The sequence below is a fragment of the Lissotriton helveticus genome, chromosome 3_1 (assembly GCF_964261635.1).
Source record: "Lissotriton helveticus chromosome 3_1, aLisHel1.1, whole genome shotgun sequence".
NCBI lineage: Eukaryota > Metazoa > Chordata > Amphibia > Caudata > Salamandridae > Lissotriton > Lissotriton helveticus.
Window position 1 is genome coordinate 1,327,094,321 of NC_136061.1, and position 17,376 is coordinate 1,327,111,696.

The 17,376-nt window shown below is 44.0% G+C and overlaps 1 protein-coding gene across 2 annotated transcripts in view; it reads left to right on the forward strand.

The window, feature by feature from the left end:
- The window catches only part of ARHGAP32 (Rho GTPase activating protein 32), a 1,522,959-nt gene that overhangs the window by 816,139 nt on the left and 689,444 nt on the right, over positions 1-17,376 (forward strand). For both annotated transcript variants that reach the window (XM_078681981.1, XM_078681982.1), the window contains exons 7-8: positions 8,058-8,150; positions 14,115-14,237. In XM_078681981.1, coding sequence (XP_078538107.1) covers positions 8,058-8,150; positions 14,115-14,237 — 216 coding nt within the window. The remainder of the gene's footprint in view (positions 1-8,057; positions 8,151-14,114; positions 14,238-17,376) is intronic.

The window sequence follows — 17,376 nt, forward strand, 5'->3', positions numbered from 1 at the left end:
TTGTTAGATATTACTGCCCTGAGTAAGTCGAAGGGTGATGTCCCTATGACGAAACACATGTTGGCTACGTCTAGCACTATGTTCATCATCAGGTTGTGACTATAACAACCACTGACCTAGCAATAGTGAAACAACTGTACTGTCGGATTTGACTGTCAAGATACATGAGTGAACGTTTGAAAATAAAGAAGATGATTTTTGACCATTATTCTTTTTGAACTCTTCGACATTATTGTTATTGCTCTGGATGAAGTCTGATTGTTGACACTCTTTTTACAGTGATCATGTCATTTTTGCATTTTTTTTGTTGTTTTTTTTTTTTGTTACAAGTCTGTTTTATTTTGGAACAAAACCCCCGGAGGGGCACAAATACACAGCGTTAAGCCCACAACCTCTGATCCGAGGCCGGCCGCGAAGAGTGTGCAACAGTATACGTTAAGTCAAAGTAATGAACACAGCGCCGTGCCTACAACCTCTGATTGCAAATTGTATTGTTAGATTTTCTTCCTCACAAAGTTATCATTTCTAATGAGGGTGGAATACTATAAATGGTATCTTCACCCGGTGCTAGGATTCAGTAACAACAACCTTCTAGCACATTTACAGGGTTCTTATAGCACATACATTTCTTAGCAGACATCAGTTTCTTAGCAGAGCAGGACCCATATTACAAACAAGACTGAAATGAAATCTCTCACCTTAGTACCCATCAGAGGTACCTCAAATTAAATTCTGTTGGCTAGTCACACTCAAGCTCAGGCACCATTCTACAAAATCTCCTGACAGGGCGCGTGACCATGCAGTGTTGAGGGTAGGACATGTTTTCTCTGCTGTCTGTCCCACCGGCGAGAAATTTCCGCCCAGACCCGTCCATATCAAGCGGGATCCAAGAGATACAACCATGCAGAATCAGGACAAACACCAGGGTATGAAGAGACCACTTGTTGTGTGCTGTAGCACGTGGAAGAAATGGGATGAGCCCGGTGAGCCAGCGCTAACGTGGCCTCATGATGGCAGATGGAGACAAAGACAGCAGTAAGTGGTGAGCCCAGTACAATGGGCTGCATGGTGCTCCAGGGAGTGGCCCTTACACTTTGGCTACAGTATGGTTGATTGAGTCCAAGCCATGGTGCATGATGAACTCTGCTGGTAATTAGCCAAATATAACAATTGTGCTGTCTTTGGCGTTGTCTCAGGCATGGGGGTCACAAGAAACCACCGGAGACATTGGGCCTTCCTGTCTGAGCCACAAAGCTTTAAAGAAGAGGAGGACTGGAGGAGGTTCAATGAGGCCTGGTGAGGATGGCATGAGGGAGAGGGTGATCCCCACTGGTTCACCAAGAGGGTAGCTGGAGCTCCTGGTGCATCTACCCCCATTTCCATAATGATTCCTGCGTTCCACAGGGCCTGCCATGAAGAGAGCTGACACCTAAGCTTGCAGTGCAAGTGGATGCTGGCTTCAAAAGCATAGCTGCCGAAGGACCACAGATAGCCTTGGCGATCATAGTGGTCCAAAGTACAAAAGATAGAGCATACACTGACATTATAATACATGATCACCCCTCTACCGTAGCCTGGTTGAAGACCCTGGGCACCGTCATGTACCCCTAGGTTTCACATGTAGGGTTGGGACCTGTTGTCTGGGTTCAAGGGGAAAAAAACTAAAAAGTCGGAGAAAGTTAGCGCAGTGAGGATGAAAAGGCATTCTTCACAGGAGATTGGCAGAGTACCGAAGGGTCCAGACATCTACTCTTTCCTAAACCAGAAGCTCTAACCGCAAGGCCCCTGTGTGACCTGAATTCTACAATGGCGTGACAATGTGGCTTAAAGGGTAGACATACATCATTCAAAATCTGGGAATCCATCTGCGCTTGTCACACAATCACAAGATTTCCAGTTTCAGATTGCATCATAGCAGTGTAAAAGTCTATCGAGTTTTTCTTTGGGGAAACACTACTGCAGAGATTCCCAGACTTGGAACTAGCCATTATTGGGTGATACTGACCACTAGCAAAGACCCCGTCTCGGGAGAGGAATTTCAAGCAATAGGGATACACAGGCAAGGGTATGCTTGACACCCACCAGGACAGTCGCATTGTTGAAAGAAACAAAGACCCTCATCTTGAAACTATAACATGAAGACAGCAAAGAGAACAAGGGAGTGAAACACCCTTCACAAAAACAGGACTGAAGCTATAAAAGTAAGCATATAAATGTATATTTTCCTGTGGGTGCACCGCTCTCACCTGATAACAGAAACACAAATACTCCATCACAAATCAGATCATAGAAAACCTATTGAGGGACCTCCAGGAGGGCTTTGCTGTCTTGAAGTCTGAAATAAAAGAGGAACTACACGATATTAGAAAACATTTTTGTTAACTAAGGGTAGATGGTGTTGTTCCAAGAGGAGGTTGGAGACAACAGAGGGGAAGAAGACTCATGGCACAGCAAACACGAAGTATTACAGGCACAACAAGATTTAAGATTTTGAAAATAGCTACTGATGAAATAACATGAGCATCAGCATTAATCTAAGTGGAGCTGAAGGAAAGGACGTTGAGGGCTATGTGCAAAAACCATTCCTAGTGTTACTGGGATCCGATGGATCTGACCCCCATTGAGCTAGACAGATCAAAGGGGACCTTTATCCTCCTCCTTTTCTCTGACTAGAGTACAGCCTGATATCCTAATGAGCATCTATTGTTTTCAAATAAAGTAAAAGAAAGCGAGCCAGAAAATGCCAAGATTATACATCAAGGATACAGGCGTTTGTTCTTCCAAGACCTCTCCTTTGTGACACTGCAAAAAAGACAGTCTTTTTACCAGTTCAATGATTTCCTTGTGTCAAAAGACGTAACATATTTATTGTTATGTTATGTTAATCGTTTATTAAGCGCGCAGCTGCCCCAGCTAAGGGGCGTCCCGGCGCTGTCACATGAGGAAACAAAACAATATGAGCCAGCCAAGGAATTACCAGAAGAGACTTAAGTGATGGGAACAGAAAAGTCTTAATAGCCTTTCTGACGGATGTCAAACAATTAATAGCGCGGATGTGAACCGGAAGGGAATTCCAAAGCTTAGGCGCAAGATATTGAAAAGCCCGACCTCCTGTCCTGGAAAGCCTAATTCTGGGCACCTTAGCTAAGTAAAGCTCTGCTGAGCGAAGAGGGCGCGACGGAACATAGTGCGAGATCAAATTGCTTAGCAAAGCTGGGCTAGCGCTTTTCATAATCTTAAAAGAGATACACAGTGTTTTGTAATGAATGCGTCTATCAATGGGGAGCCAGTGCAAATTACGGATAGTACTGGAGGCTGAGCAGAAACGTGGCAGACCCACCAAGGCTCTAGCCGCCGCATTTTGAATGCGTTGCATTCTTGTTATCTCTGCTTTGTTTGCCCCCAGAAGAAGAGAGTTTGAGTAGTCCAAACATGAAATGATGGTAGCTTGCACGATAAGTTGACGGACCGAGGGGGAAAAGTATTCGATGAGCCTGGAAGGAGAGTGTGGAATCCATCATGACCCCCAGGTTCTTTACTTCACTTTTCGGGGTGGGAATTGATCCCAGGGCTGCCGGCCACCACTGATCATTCCATAGATTGACGTGCTTACCCACCAACAGCACCTCCGTTTTTCCGGCATTTAGCTGTAGACAATTGGCTGCCATCCAATTGGCCTCTGCCGTCATGCCGTCCTTGAATTTGGAGGCCGAGGGAGAGGCACCGTCCGCCAGGGTGACCACTAGCTGCGTATCGTCAGCATAAGAGACGATCGTGAGGTCCCATCGCTTGGCGACCGCAGCTAGAGGCTGGACGTATATGTTGAAGAGCAGTGGACTCAAGGCCGAGCCTTGGGGAACCCCTTGACCAATGGCATGGGTCTGGAATGTGCATGGGGTAATGAGAATCGGAATGATCTATTGGTCAAGAATGAGCCGAGCCATTCCAAGGCCAGGCCTTCTATCCCTGCTTCCTCGACTCTCTGGAGTAAAATCTCGTGGGACACCGTGTCAAAGGCGGCGCTGAGATCTAATAAAATTAGCGCCGCACTTTGACCTTTGTACACAAGAGACCGGATCTGCTCCGTAGTGGCCAGAAGGGCAGTTTCTGTACTATGACCCGTTCAGGACCCATTCTGAGAAGGGTCTAGGATACAATTTTTGTTCACAAACTGGGTCAGTACATTGTTGACATGAGCCTCCGTTATTTTTGCCACCCAGGGCAGAAGGGATATTGGTCGGAAATGTTCCGGTTTATTGGGGTCTGCATTGGTTTTTTTTTAAATTGGAGTTACCCAAGCATGCTTCCAAGAGGTCAGTACAGTTCCAGTTGATAGGGAACTGTTAATTATATTGCAGAGGGGTCCTTTAAAGACTGAGAGGGAGTCCTTAAATTGAGATGGTTGTAACGGGTCCAAGGGGGAGCCAGACTTAATTTTTCCACTAAGCCGGATAAGTTCGACCTCCGAAAGGAGCGGGATAGATGTCAGGGAAGCCCTAGGTTCCGCTGTGGGTCTGACGTAGATTGAGGGTGCAGGGGCAGAAAAGGATAAGTAAATAGTGCGCACTTTGTTGACAAAAAAAGTGCCAATTCGTCGCATAAGGTCGTAGAAGCTACCACTGAGGTGCCAGCTTTTCTTGTCCTGAGGTCTTTAAGGATTTTAAAAATGCATTTAGTGGGATTAGGACTGGAGCTAATCTCCATGGCATAGAATGATGCGCGTGTTTTGCAGACTTCCTTATGATAGGATTTTATCTTTTTTAGGTAATACCTTTTTTCTCTGGTAGGTAATCTTTTCTCCAGTCGCGTTCAGCTTTTTTACTATTTATTTATTTGCAAAGTTTTATATAGCGCTGGCTCTATTTGACCTTTACCTTGTATGACCAACTTTATTATATCCTCTCTCTAATGGAAGTAAAGGTCCTTCTAAACCTTGATGAAAGTAGAGTGGGGGCCAACTCGGATACACCAGAGTTGTGTCCTGGGACCACAGAGAGAGATGGCAGATAGTGGTGAAGTTGTGATATGCACAAAACGTACAGTGGAGGACAGAAAAAAAATAGATCACCACCAGGCTCCAAGGGAGAGGGATCCAAGGGGAAGAAATGCTGACAGGCCCATCAGATGCCCTCTATGTGTGCGGTGACTGAAGGGCAAATGGTGCTTAACAATTCATGCAGCAGGTGAAGGCTGACTCCTGGAGTCTAGGGGGATGAGACAGGACTAGTGAGGATTATGACTCTAGATGGGACTCACTTAAAGAGGAGTCTTGCTAGGAGACAGACAGACAGACGGACGGACGGATGGATGGATAGATAGATGCCTGGGCCAGCAGAAGACTGATAAACCCCTTGGATTAAATGTCTTTCTTTTATGTTTTTCTGTAAAAGTCAACTTGTTCTTTTTTGGTGACGTAGGGTTATTCTACTGAGAAGGAAGAATATAATGTGGAATTAGATTCATGGGGAATCTGACTGTGGAGAACAGATCATAGATACACATATGCATTAAATTCCCTGACAAAGTACCTTGCAGTGCTGATTATGCTACAGGAAACTAGAAGTGACTGACCATATGCCTCATATAGTAAACACACCTGAAAAGAAAGGAGTGGTCCCACCTGAGGTCAAAGTGGTTTCCTTACCGGGACTTCTTCTCGGGATCATCTAAAAAGGGAAGTGGGGAGGAGTAGCTAGCCTTTAAACCAAGGGACGTAGCAGGTGAAGTCCTTTAGGTGATGTCAGATGACATAGACAAGTTAATTGCACTAATACTTAAGACGAGAATGTGTGCATTTACAAGATCTAATATCTATGACGCAAACACCAGGCAGGAGGGTTTTGTTAAGGAGTGTCATTGCTGAGGTCTTGCAGAGGGGCTCGAAAGATCTGATTATAGGAGGGGATCATAACCTCAGTATTGACATTGTAATGGACAGATCCTCGACAAGACTGGGTCAAACAGGATCCCTTATTATACTGGGTAGGGATTGGTTGAGATAATATGCCTCACTAATGTGTGGTGTATGCAGCACCAAGATCAGCAGGACATTACATTCTTTTTGCCTGCACAACACATGCGCAAGTATTGATAATGTTCTGATAATGGACTCACCGACGCCCAGGATGTGTGAGATGTATATGCGTCATATAGCTTTGTCAGATAGTGCCGCCATTGTTATTTGTTTGGATACTAGTGCTAGAAGGTGGAATACAGATGCTGGAGGCTCAGGAATGGATCACTGCTGGTAGCGCCGATTTTAAATCGAGGACTAATCCTCTCTCTCACCAAGCACACCGTCGCCACCAGACTCCACTTATAGGAAGCAATGAAGGACGTTGCATCCTGGATGAGCAATAGCCGCCTGAACCTCAACCCGGAGAAGACAGAAGTCCTCATCCTCGGACCCTCCCCCTCCCCCTCTGCATAGGACAACACCTGGTGGCCCACCGCTCCCAGCAGCCCTCTCACCCCCACAGACCACGCCTGTAACCTCGGCATCGTACTCCTCTACTTCCTCTCCATGAGCCAACAGGTCAACGCCGTCGCCTCCAGCTGCTACCACACCCTCCGCATCCTCTGAAAGACCTTCAAATAGATCCCCTCAAATCAAGGAAGACTGTCACCCACGCACTCATAACCAAACTCGTCCTCGGCAGGAAGACATCACCCAACACCTGCGCAACCTCCACTGGCTCCCCATAGAGAAAAGAGTCACTTTCAAGTTACTTACCCACGCCTACAAATGCCTCCACAACCGCAGACCCCAATACCTCAACGAAAGAGTCTCCTTCCACGTACCCAAGAGAAACATCCGATCTGCAGACCTTGCCGCACCGAAAGCCTGCGCATCCGCAAAACCAGGACATGCGGAAGAGCCTCCTCCTACATAGCGGCCACCAAGACCAGGAACAAGCTCCCTATCGACATCAGACGCTCCCCCCCTCCCCCTTGAACACCTTCAGGAAGACACTCAAGACCTGGCTGAGAATAATCCCTATGACACTCTAGAGTCAGTGATTAGAACAACATTAATCTGCTGCTTGCAGATTCAATAAAGAGAGGGGAGCGATAAGGGAAGAAATAGAAATTTAATTGAGGGGAATGGAACCGCTCATAACATGATAGGCTCGGGAATAAGCTCACTGACATACGAGAGCAGCTTAGAGTGTTAGATGTAAACAAGGAAGAATATTCCCTGCTCAGACTTGACCAGCATTCTTTTTTTTTTTTACAACAGAGCGAACGGATTATTTTTTAAGCAACACTATTCAAGGGTGCTAAGCAGCAGGGAAAGGGAAAACTGAGGCACAGGGTGCATGTTTATCAGTAGCACATGTGTAACAAACGGGTGTCCCTGGCCACCAGATGGACCTGTGGACTATTTTGGGATTATGAGGCTGATACCAAGGTTTTCTCGCAGAAAATGGTGGATTTGCTCTTTTATGGAAATGCGGTTTGGCACCCTTGAAACTGATGAAGTATAAAGGATGAAAGCAGAGAGAGGCCCCGCAGAGTTAGAGAAGAACCGACATCTTAGTAGTCACCTTTAAAATAATCATGTGCGGAAATGTAGCTTTTGCCTCCCTTGTTTTAAAGCAAAGATTTGAAACCGAGGTGGGGAGTGTGGGACTCCTGCCAAGTTTTCAGAATAACTGCATAATATAAACACACATACAATTAAAGTACGTTTTAAAAGTATTCTCCCTATTGGTATGAACTATTTCTAGCAGGATATGAATCTTAAAATAATGGTCTTGCTGGAGAATCAGAGTTCAGTAATCTTTCATTTCACCAATATACTCTTACATGTCACATGGTTTGCCTCAATCTCACATTATAGAGTCCCAGCTTAACATAAAATATTCTATAGTTGCCTCTCCAACGATTTCTTTAAACAAAAACATTATATTATTTAGCTTTGTGCAGTAGTGGGACCATTTTAAGCGGTCTTCTGTTTTGATGGCCTCAGGTCATTTGTTTGTTTGACTACCATCACTCATTGGCAAAAGACTAGTTATGTGGTTTGTGATAAGTGTATTTTCTGTTTCTTTAAGGTGGTCACCCAGATGCTGATGGCTTACCTGTCCCGGCTTTCCGCCATTGCAGGCAACAAAATCAACTGTGGGCCTGCCCTAACATGGATGGAGGTAAGTTGTATTGCACCCTTGGAAATGTCACCTGCTCCCATACAGTGCACGGCATGACGACTGGTATCCTGACAAACCGTAGGGGCATCCTGTGCGCATCTGTATTGTCTGTCACTATAGCTCACCCCTGCAGGTTGGCTGTCACTATAGCTCACACCTGCATGTTGTCTGTCACTATAGCTCACACCTGCATGTTGGCTGCCACTATAGCTCACACCTGCATGTTGTCTGTCATTATTAGCTCACCCCTGCATGTTGGCTGTCACTATGGCTCACCACTGAATGTTGTCTGTCACTATAGCTTACCCCTGCATTTGACCCACTTGTTCTAAGAGGGCCCAGAGGCACTCCGATACAGGCATTGCTGGGCTCAAAGTCTATTTTATTAACAGAAGGCAAAGCTGAGGCAGTTGTGCTTTATCTAGGTTGAAATAGTGTAATTTTCCGTAACATTTTTAGTTTTAAGTTAAAAGTTGGTGCGTTTTTCATCCACTCTTTCTTATAAAAAATATTATTTTGAAATGTGATGCTCCTTATTGTAAGCACCGTGATCTGTGCGACCACTGAACCTCTGAATTCTTGTACCTGTCAAGATCTGCAGCGGCGCATTAGCCTGGCAGGATGCGTTGGGGTTTAGTGAATGTGTCAATAGATGTTACATAAAGAACATAAAGGCAGGGGTATAACTCAGAACTCAGTTAAAGACAGCCAGCAATATCCCTCGAGGAAGCAGTTTTGTCGCCCATTCTGTTTCTTGATTTATTGAAACATGGGCTATCGACCTGCCTTCTGCCCATTTATCAAATAGAACAATATTTAGTGACATGCACTTCCCCTATATTTATTGAACAACCTACATATTTGGAAATTTGTAACATTGCAATATCACAGATGTTAATTCTCATGTTGAGAAATTTCTCAGAATTTCACCCTCTCTACCCCGGACATAGGTCTACTCACTATTTTGGTGGCCTCTGTTCTAAGCAGGCTTTGGTTTTCTGTGTGTGAATCTGAGCAAATCACTCTATCTTCCTAATCTTCAAAGAGTAGGTTTGTGTTGTGCAGTCTAATGTGTTGATGCATGAAAACTGTAATGCTAGATAACATCTACATGTGCTGCATAGTACTGTCCAAACTACGTTTCCAACTCTGCTCTGGTTTCGGTTATTCTATTTCAGTGTCAAGTCTTATGCAGAAGACTGTTGTATGAGTGTCATTTTTTTAGATTTAAAACCCTCTGTAGCGGTTAGTGAGTTTCACCATCCAGGGGCGAATGCGAACACACAGGGTGATGTATTCATTTTTCCAGCCTCTGTGCTTCTTCTTCAGATGCGGTTATCATACTTTTTTTTAGATATTGCAACAGTAGTCCACCTTTCCATGCATTTTCCAGATGCGCGATTTCTAGACGTGGTTTATTGTGATTTGAAAGTGTCTTGTTCTCACTATAATGTACCCATTTCAAATAGGTTTGATGTATTTTATGATCAAAGTTTGGAGGGTGTCGACATGTTGCCCCAATTGCACTAATACATACTGGTCATATGCAAAGTAAACTAGTGGAGGAGGATATTAGGGCCATACATTCAGTAACTGTCCCCTTTCCAGCTGTTGAATTAGATACTAACAGCCAGGTTGAGCTAGATACAGATCTTTTAACGGATAGCCCCGCGCCATATGAGCACACCAGTACATTGCATGACTTGCCCAAGGCCTCTAGCCCTCTTCCAATCCATGAAGAACCTAACCCTTTTACAGTTGAAATTCAGGAAGACACTCTCGTAGAACAATCTAACCGATTGTTGTTAGATCCAATAACCATAGAGTCTGTTATTGGAACAGAACCTGATGATGCCTGTAATATGAGTTTAGTCTCCTGGAATATAGCGGGTTTGGCTGATAAAATATGTGACCCCGTCTGGCTGGCATTTGTTAAGAAACACGCAGTTATATGCCTCCAAGAGACATGGATGAAAGACAAAAATGCTTTTATCGAGGGTTATCAAAGTTTCTTGAAGCCAGCAGCTCCTTCAACTAGTGGAAGAGCAAAGGGGGGCCTGGCTATTTTTATCAATCTGTCACTTACCTGTCAAGTAAGCAATTGTCACCATGAAAATCAAAATATTCAAATGCTTGTATTGAAGAGAGGCAAACATGCTTTGACTTTAATTAATTTTTATAACGCCATAAATAGTCAAGGGGAATGTAATATACTGCTTTTGAATGAAATGTTGAGAGAGGGAGCAGGCACTCTGTCACAGGATTTATTGATTGCAGGTGACTTTAACGTTCACCCGTGTGGTAATCCAGGAGTCACACCCATGGGATCTCTGGGCTGTAATAGTGTGAATGGTTTTCATTTTGATCATTCTAGGCGGGGAACATGTCTTAATGATCTGGTGAATGAAAATAACCTAACTGTAGCTATGTCCATGGTGCCGGAGTCCAAGGTTTTTGATGTGTTTACATTTAAAGGTTCAGGCCATGGGTCCTTTATAGATCACATACTATTATCCGCTGAGATGGCCAATCATGCCTCCAGATTCACTATTAAAACAAATATCTATAGTGACCATAATCCCATAATTATTAGATTGGGTGGTGGTGCTTTTGAACAGCGAATGAACTGTGAGTGCCGGGGAACCTTGAAATGCATAAATGGTAAACGTCGATTGAAATGGTCAACGGTAAATTGTGAAAACCTGTACACCGAAATCAATGGGTCATGTGGTGAGGAACTTGCGGTTTGTGTGTTGCCAGCCACACCCCCAGAACAAACTCTAGCTGTCTTTGAGGTTGTGGTGTCCTTAGTAGGATCCATGTTAACAGTCCCAGTGAAAGGACAAACCAGAAGTACCCCTAAATGGTTTGACCATTCTTGCTCCAAAGCAAGCAGAGATCTGAGAAAAGCGCTAAAAACTAAACCCAGAGATCCAGGTCAAATCAAAATCTTGCGATTGATTTACAAGAAATCACTTTCTAAACGTAAAAAAGAAATAAAGGCGTGTACCTGGGAGTCCTTGCTTGACCCATTAGTTCTGGGTAACAGTAGTAAATTCTGGGAAATTATTAATAAACCATTGTTTGACGATCTTAGTGACATTGCACTTGGCACTAACATCCCAGAGGAGGAATGGGTTACCCACTTTGGTGCAATTTTTAAAAGCAATGAGCAACAGGCAGAATATGGCCTCCTGACCCCAAAGGAAATTTTTCTGTGCTTTTCAGTTAATGAAATAGAGAAAGGCATTCAAGGGTTAACTGGTAATAAGGCTCCTGGCCCGGATGGTTTGCCTCCGGACCTTTTTAAATCTTGTATCTCATTATGGGCTCCTGTCCTTACTGCTGTAGTAAATGCTGCTGCGGCCTCTGGATGCCCAAAGTCATGGGGGGTATCGACTATAGTTCCCGTGTTTAAAAAGGGCGATCGTAGTAGTCCGTCATGCTACAGGCCAATATCTTTAATCAACTCTGTAGCCATAGTGGTAGGGGGTGTAATCCTGAATAGATTAACTCTATGGGCAAATGAGAATAATGTTATATCCCCAATACAATACGGCTTCAGACCTGGTCACTCGACAGTTACCCAGTGCCTGAACCTGTATTTGATTATAGGTAAATATACCATGGCTCGGCAGGGAACAATCCACATGGCCTTTATGGACTTATCGTCCGCATTCGACTGTGTGGATAGAGGCAAGTTATGGGATACCATGTTAAAGATGGGTGTAGAGCAGAACTTAATTAATTTACTGGCTGACCTGCACTCCGACACAAGAGCCAATGTTCGATATACCCAAGATCTGAAAGTAACGGGGGATATCAGAATTAATCGGGGTGTTCGTCAGGGGTGTATCTTAGCCCCATTCCTCTTTAACTTATACATTAATGAGTTAGAGGAACATCTGTTAAAAACCGGGGCAGATTACCCCAATGTAGGGCAGAAAGGCGTCCCAGTTCTGCTCTACGCGGACGATGCTGTCCTCATCTCAAGGACAGCAATCGGCCTCCAGACACTTTTAAATTCCTTCTTTGATTTTATGGAGTCCCGAGGCTTAAGTATTAACAACTCTAAGTCTTATGTTATGAAGACAGGCCTGGGTTCACGAAAACCGAACTTTTTTAATATAAATGGGGAAAAAATTCCAACCACCAGAACCTTCTCATACCTCGGGGTCCTTTTTGACCACCAACTATCTTGGGGCCCCGCTGTCTTGAGGAAGAAGGGCGAGGTAACCCGCGTCAATGCGGCTATACTTGACTTCGCAAGAAAAATTGGTAATAGCCCAGTGGCTGCTTTGCTCAAATTATATCAGTCAAAGAGCATCGCTGTTGCTTGCTATGGCAGCGAGCTTTGGGGCTATAGCCAGACGCGGGATCTGGAGGTTGCAGAAAATAATTTCCTGAAGCAGATATTGAGGCTGCCAAGGGGAACTGGAAATTTCTCTGTACACGAGGAGCTAGGGGTGCCCCATGTAAGCGATAGAATAGCAGTTAATCCCCTATTGTGTTGGTTGAACTGCTGGTTAAATAATGATATACCGCTTACCCACGAAATATTAAAAGAAGCCCTAACCTGGGATGGTAGGTTTACGGTTCCGTGGCTGAAGTATATCAGTGACAGCCTTACCGAAATAGGACGGCCTGACCTGTTTTCAATCCCAGACTCCATTACTAAACTGGATGTCATCTTTGTGAAAAACACACTCATGACAACCAGGTATTTAGCGCGAGAAGGGGCTGAGCTACAGAAAAACAGTGTCAGGAAACATGTATTACTTAAAACCTGCTTACAAATGGAACCATACTTATCATGGCTCATGACTGGCTATGAACGTTATCTATTAACAAGGTTCTGTTTTGATCTGTTTCATTTTCTACTGGCGGTACCGAGCGGGGCCCACCGAGGTTAAGTGCTGCCAGCTTGCGGCTGCGACGGAAAGTCTCCGCAAGATCTGGCGCACTTTTTATTCATTTATCCTTATTACTTAGTACCCCGGAGGCTATATTTAAAACCATGCCTCAAAAAACTGAAATTTGCACAGATTAACCCAGCACTTTATTACCTTCAACTGCTGAATTGTGATTGCACTCTATTTGTATGTAGTTTTCTGAAATTAGCAATTACATCCAGGAAAAGTATGGAGGGATAAGTATGCTGCTGCTGTTAGGCATAATGCCAATTTTTTATCTTTGTCATAATTATTTATATTTTTAAAGTGTTTATTCTGCCTGTTACTCTTGTTTTATGATGTGTATACTATTTCCCGTTTTTACAAATGGAATGGACTACGAGTCTTTTTAACTGTATGTTTATGAACTGTGCTTTTATGATTGTTATGCTAACAATCGAATAAAGTTATTTGAACTTGAACCTGTGTGTGAATCTGAGCAAATCACTCTATCTTCCTAATCTTCAAAGAGTAGGTTTGTGTTGTGCAGTCTAATGTGTTGATGCATGAAAACTGTAATGCTAGATAACATCTACATGTGCTGCATAGTACTGTCCAAACTACGTTTCCAACTCTGCTCTGGTTTCGGTTATTCTATTTCAGTGTCAAGTCTTATGCAGAAGACTGTTGTATGAGTGTCATTTTTTTAGATTTAAAACCCTCTGTAGCGGTTAGTGAGTTTCACCATCCAGGGGCGAATGCGAACACACAGGGTGATGTATTCATTTTTCCAGCCTCTGTGCTTCTTCTTCAGATGCGGTTATCATACTTTTTTTTAGATATTGCAACAGTAGTCCACCTTTCCATGCATTTTCCAGATGCGCGATTTCTAGACGTGGTTTATTGTGATTTGAAAGTGTCTTGTTCTCTGAGGTCGTGGGTCCGCCTGCCGCCAGTGGTTGTTGGTGACATCATCGTATGCCATGTCATGATCCCACCTGCTAGCGTTAGTGATAGCTCATTGAGATGCAGTTCCTCCAGAATCCGCACAGTTATGTGTTTTCTCTTGCAGATTGATAACAAGGGTAACCACCTGCTGGTCCACGAGGAATCCTCCATCAATGTCCCTGCCATTGCTGCTGCGCATGTGATCAAGCGGTACAATGCTCAAGCCGCGGATGAGCTGTCTTTTGAGGTAACAGTCAAACTTTAAAATCTTTCACCAATGGTAGACCGCTATTTGATACAGTTGTGTGTTACTTACTAGGAGTTTTGAGATGCGTGTGTGCGGTACCAGGACGAGTGTCAGATAGGATTGCAGGGGGGTGAGCCACTGTATGCTAGTGACACAACTCTTTCTAGAAGTTTAGCAGAAACTTGGGATCAGGGAAGAAAGCATTGACCAAGCAGGGCAGTAGCTCAAGTCTCACCACTGCCAGGACTCTGTCCCAGCTAATGTTGAGCTCGTGTTTCTCTCATGTCTGTGGGTGTGCGGATGTAAGTTGATGCAGCGGGTCTAACATACAACCCTCTATCTATATCACCAATCCAGGAGCAATCTCTTTATTTTACTCATCGGTGGGGCCCTTAGCGCCACCAGACAGACAGACAGACACACACACACACACTCTCTCTCTCTCTCTCTCTCTCTCTCTCGCTCTCACTCTCACTCTCACTCTCACACTCACTCACTCACTCTCACTCTCTCTCTCACTCACTCACTCTCTCACTCTCACTCTCACCTTAACTCTCACACTCTCACTCGCTCACACTCACTCTCTCTCTCACACTCTCACTCACTCTCACTCTCTCACTCACTCTCACTCTCTCTCTCACACTCACTCACTCTCACTCACTCTCACTCACTCTCTCTCTCTCATTCTCTCTCACTCTCTCACTCTCACTCACTCTCTCTCTCACTCTCACACTCTCTCTCTCACTCTCACTCACACTCTCACATCACACTGCCCCTGAATCAGTGACAGGTAGATGAGCTTCAAGACATGCGGGGTACCTTATTAACCTATACAGTAACTTTATACATTATACACATTAGAATTTTTAAATGCCCAACAGTCATAAAAACAACATCAAGGTACTCTCCTATTTGGTCGATGGTCCAACTAGTAGGAATCAGTTGATGGCGATTAAGTCCAGCTCAATCATAATATTCTTATAACTTTTAACATCTAATCATCATGACTTTACTTTAATAAACACAGACTAGAGTTTATATTTTATCTAGATTCATTAAGAGTGAGTTTTATGTTGCGAAAGATTTATTAATCAAGTACATTCTAAAACACTACTCAATAGATTCATTAAGAGTGAGTTTTATGTTGCGAAAGATTTATTAATCTAGTACATTCTAAAACACTACTCAATACATTTTAAGCAAAGAAAATAAAAAATACTCATTACACCTTAGCCATAGGGCGATGATAGAACCGCAGAACATAGACTAGGTTCCCAAGCTGACTGTCTTTCTAACCTCCTCGATGTCTCCCTCCCGACATAGAATCTCCGCAACAGATCTCGTTTCTTTTCCCCATCAAAGTCCAAAAATGTTAGTCTCTTGCACCATAAAAAAAAATCATCCCAACCGACAGCATGTCGTGGTGCGAAAATAACAGCCACACCGAGATCCTTTACACAAGCTATTTTATACCATTTCACTAACTATCTAAACCCAAAATTAAAACCTTTAGGGGCTACACTCATCTCTCATTGGTCCATTGGAGGGGTGGCGATGATCACCTCATGTCCTCCTTTCTCAAAGCAGTTCGAAAAAAAGTGCAAATTCATACCATGGTTTCTCATGACTTCATCAAATGTTCACATTTGTACTTGTTTAGTACTTTGCAATAGTTCCTCGCATTCAGGTTTCAATATTCATTCTTTTCCAGACTTTTTAATGCAGACAACTTTGGCACAACTCCCGTTTGCAGGCCAGGCTGGCCTTGACATCTCTTGTTCCGGGCATAGGCCATACACTTGTGACAGAGCATCCTCTCTTTATGCAGCCGTTGGGGGGCCATCTTTAATTTCAATTCCACCATCGCATTTTTAGCAACAGCCACTTTTCAGACTAGGCCGATCAGGCCGTAATGGGAACTAATATGAAAACAAACACAACAGAAATTAGATATAGTAAAAAAGACCTTCTGTTTACCTTCCGCCATTCTAATTACCCATGTTATGTGTTACCTAGCGAAGCAACATGTAAGCAATTTTACTTACCATCTGCATTCTTTTGTCACAATACAATTCTACTATATGTACACATACATGTGTTTACTCTATTATATTTACGCTATCACAGTTCTATATTAGTTCAACTCATGTTTCATTAATAAATTAGTTTTTTTTTGCAAATAGCAGTTAGTTTTCCCACGTGTAGTGTCTAATATAATGTGCATTTTGTTGATTAGTTTACGTGCTTCACACAATTAATATTATTAAAGTTATGAGGGAACAACATTATAGGGGGTACAAAAATGTTTGGTTCGAGGCATGTGGGCTGCTGAATTCATATCTTTGCATAGATCGCCGCCTAGTGTTGGGTCGAGATGATTGCACTTTGTTGTTTTGGAAGAGTCTTCGAAGTATCACAAGATAGGTGACTCCTCCCTCGGACTACAGTGTGCATGGGCATTCACTCCATCCTTAGATTGTTTTTCAACGCCATTGGGTTCGGATGTTTTTTTCCTACACTCCAGCTCGGAATCAAAACTAACTTTTCTCTAAGGCCAAAAGGCCTTCGAACTCGACGGTATTGCTCGGTACCCCTTGACTCCATCCATATTTCTATCTCGATCCGGTCGTCGACGCGGGCCGTTGGGCCTTATCGACGCCACGTGCGTCGATGGAAAGGAGCCCATTTAAAAGGTGGCGACAATGCCACTCAAAGTTCCCACATACTGACAAAAACACAGTATGCAACAAGTGTTTGTCACCTGAACACAAAGAAGAAGATTGCCCGGCGTGTGCCTAATTTCGATCCAAGAAAACTATCCGGAATCGACGGGCTGCCAGGCGAGAGATGCAGAAGTCGGCACCTGAACCGGAGAATATCTTCGAGGACGACCAAGAGCTTCCCGAAGCCCCCGACTCCGATCTCGAGATCGTCACCGTTGAGGACCAATCGGACTCCGATGACCAGATCACACCGGGGCAAAAAACTGAGAGTACCCAGCCCCCCACTCCACTCAGCCCAACAAAGAAGGCTCCGTCGAAGCATCGCCGAAAGGCCTTAGCCAAGATCGAGTGATTCCTTCGGAGACCCCACCTCTCGGCTCGGCCGGCTCCGAAGCACAAACAAACGCCTTCAGGTA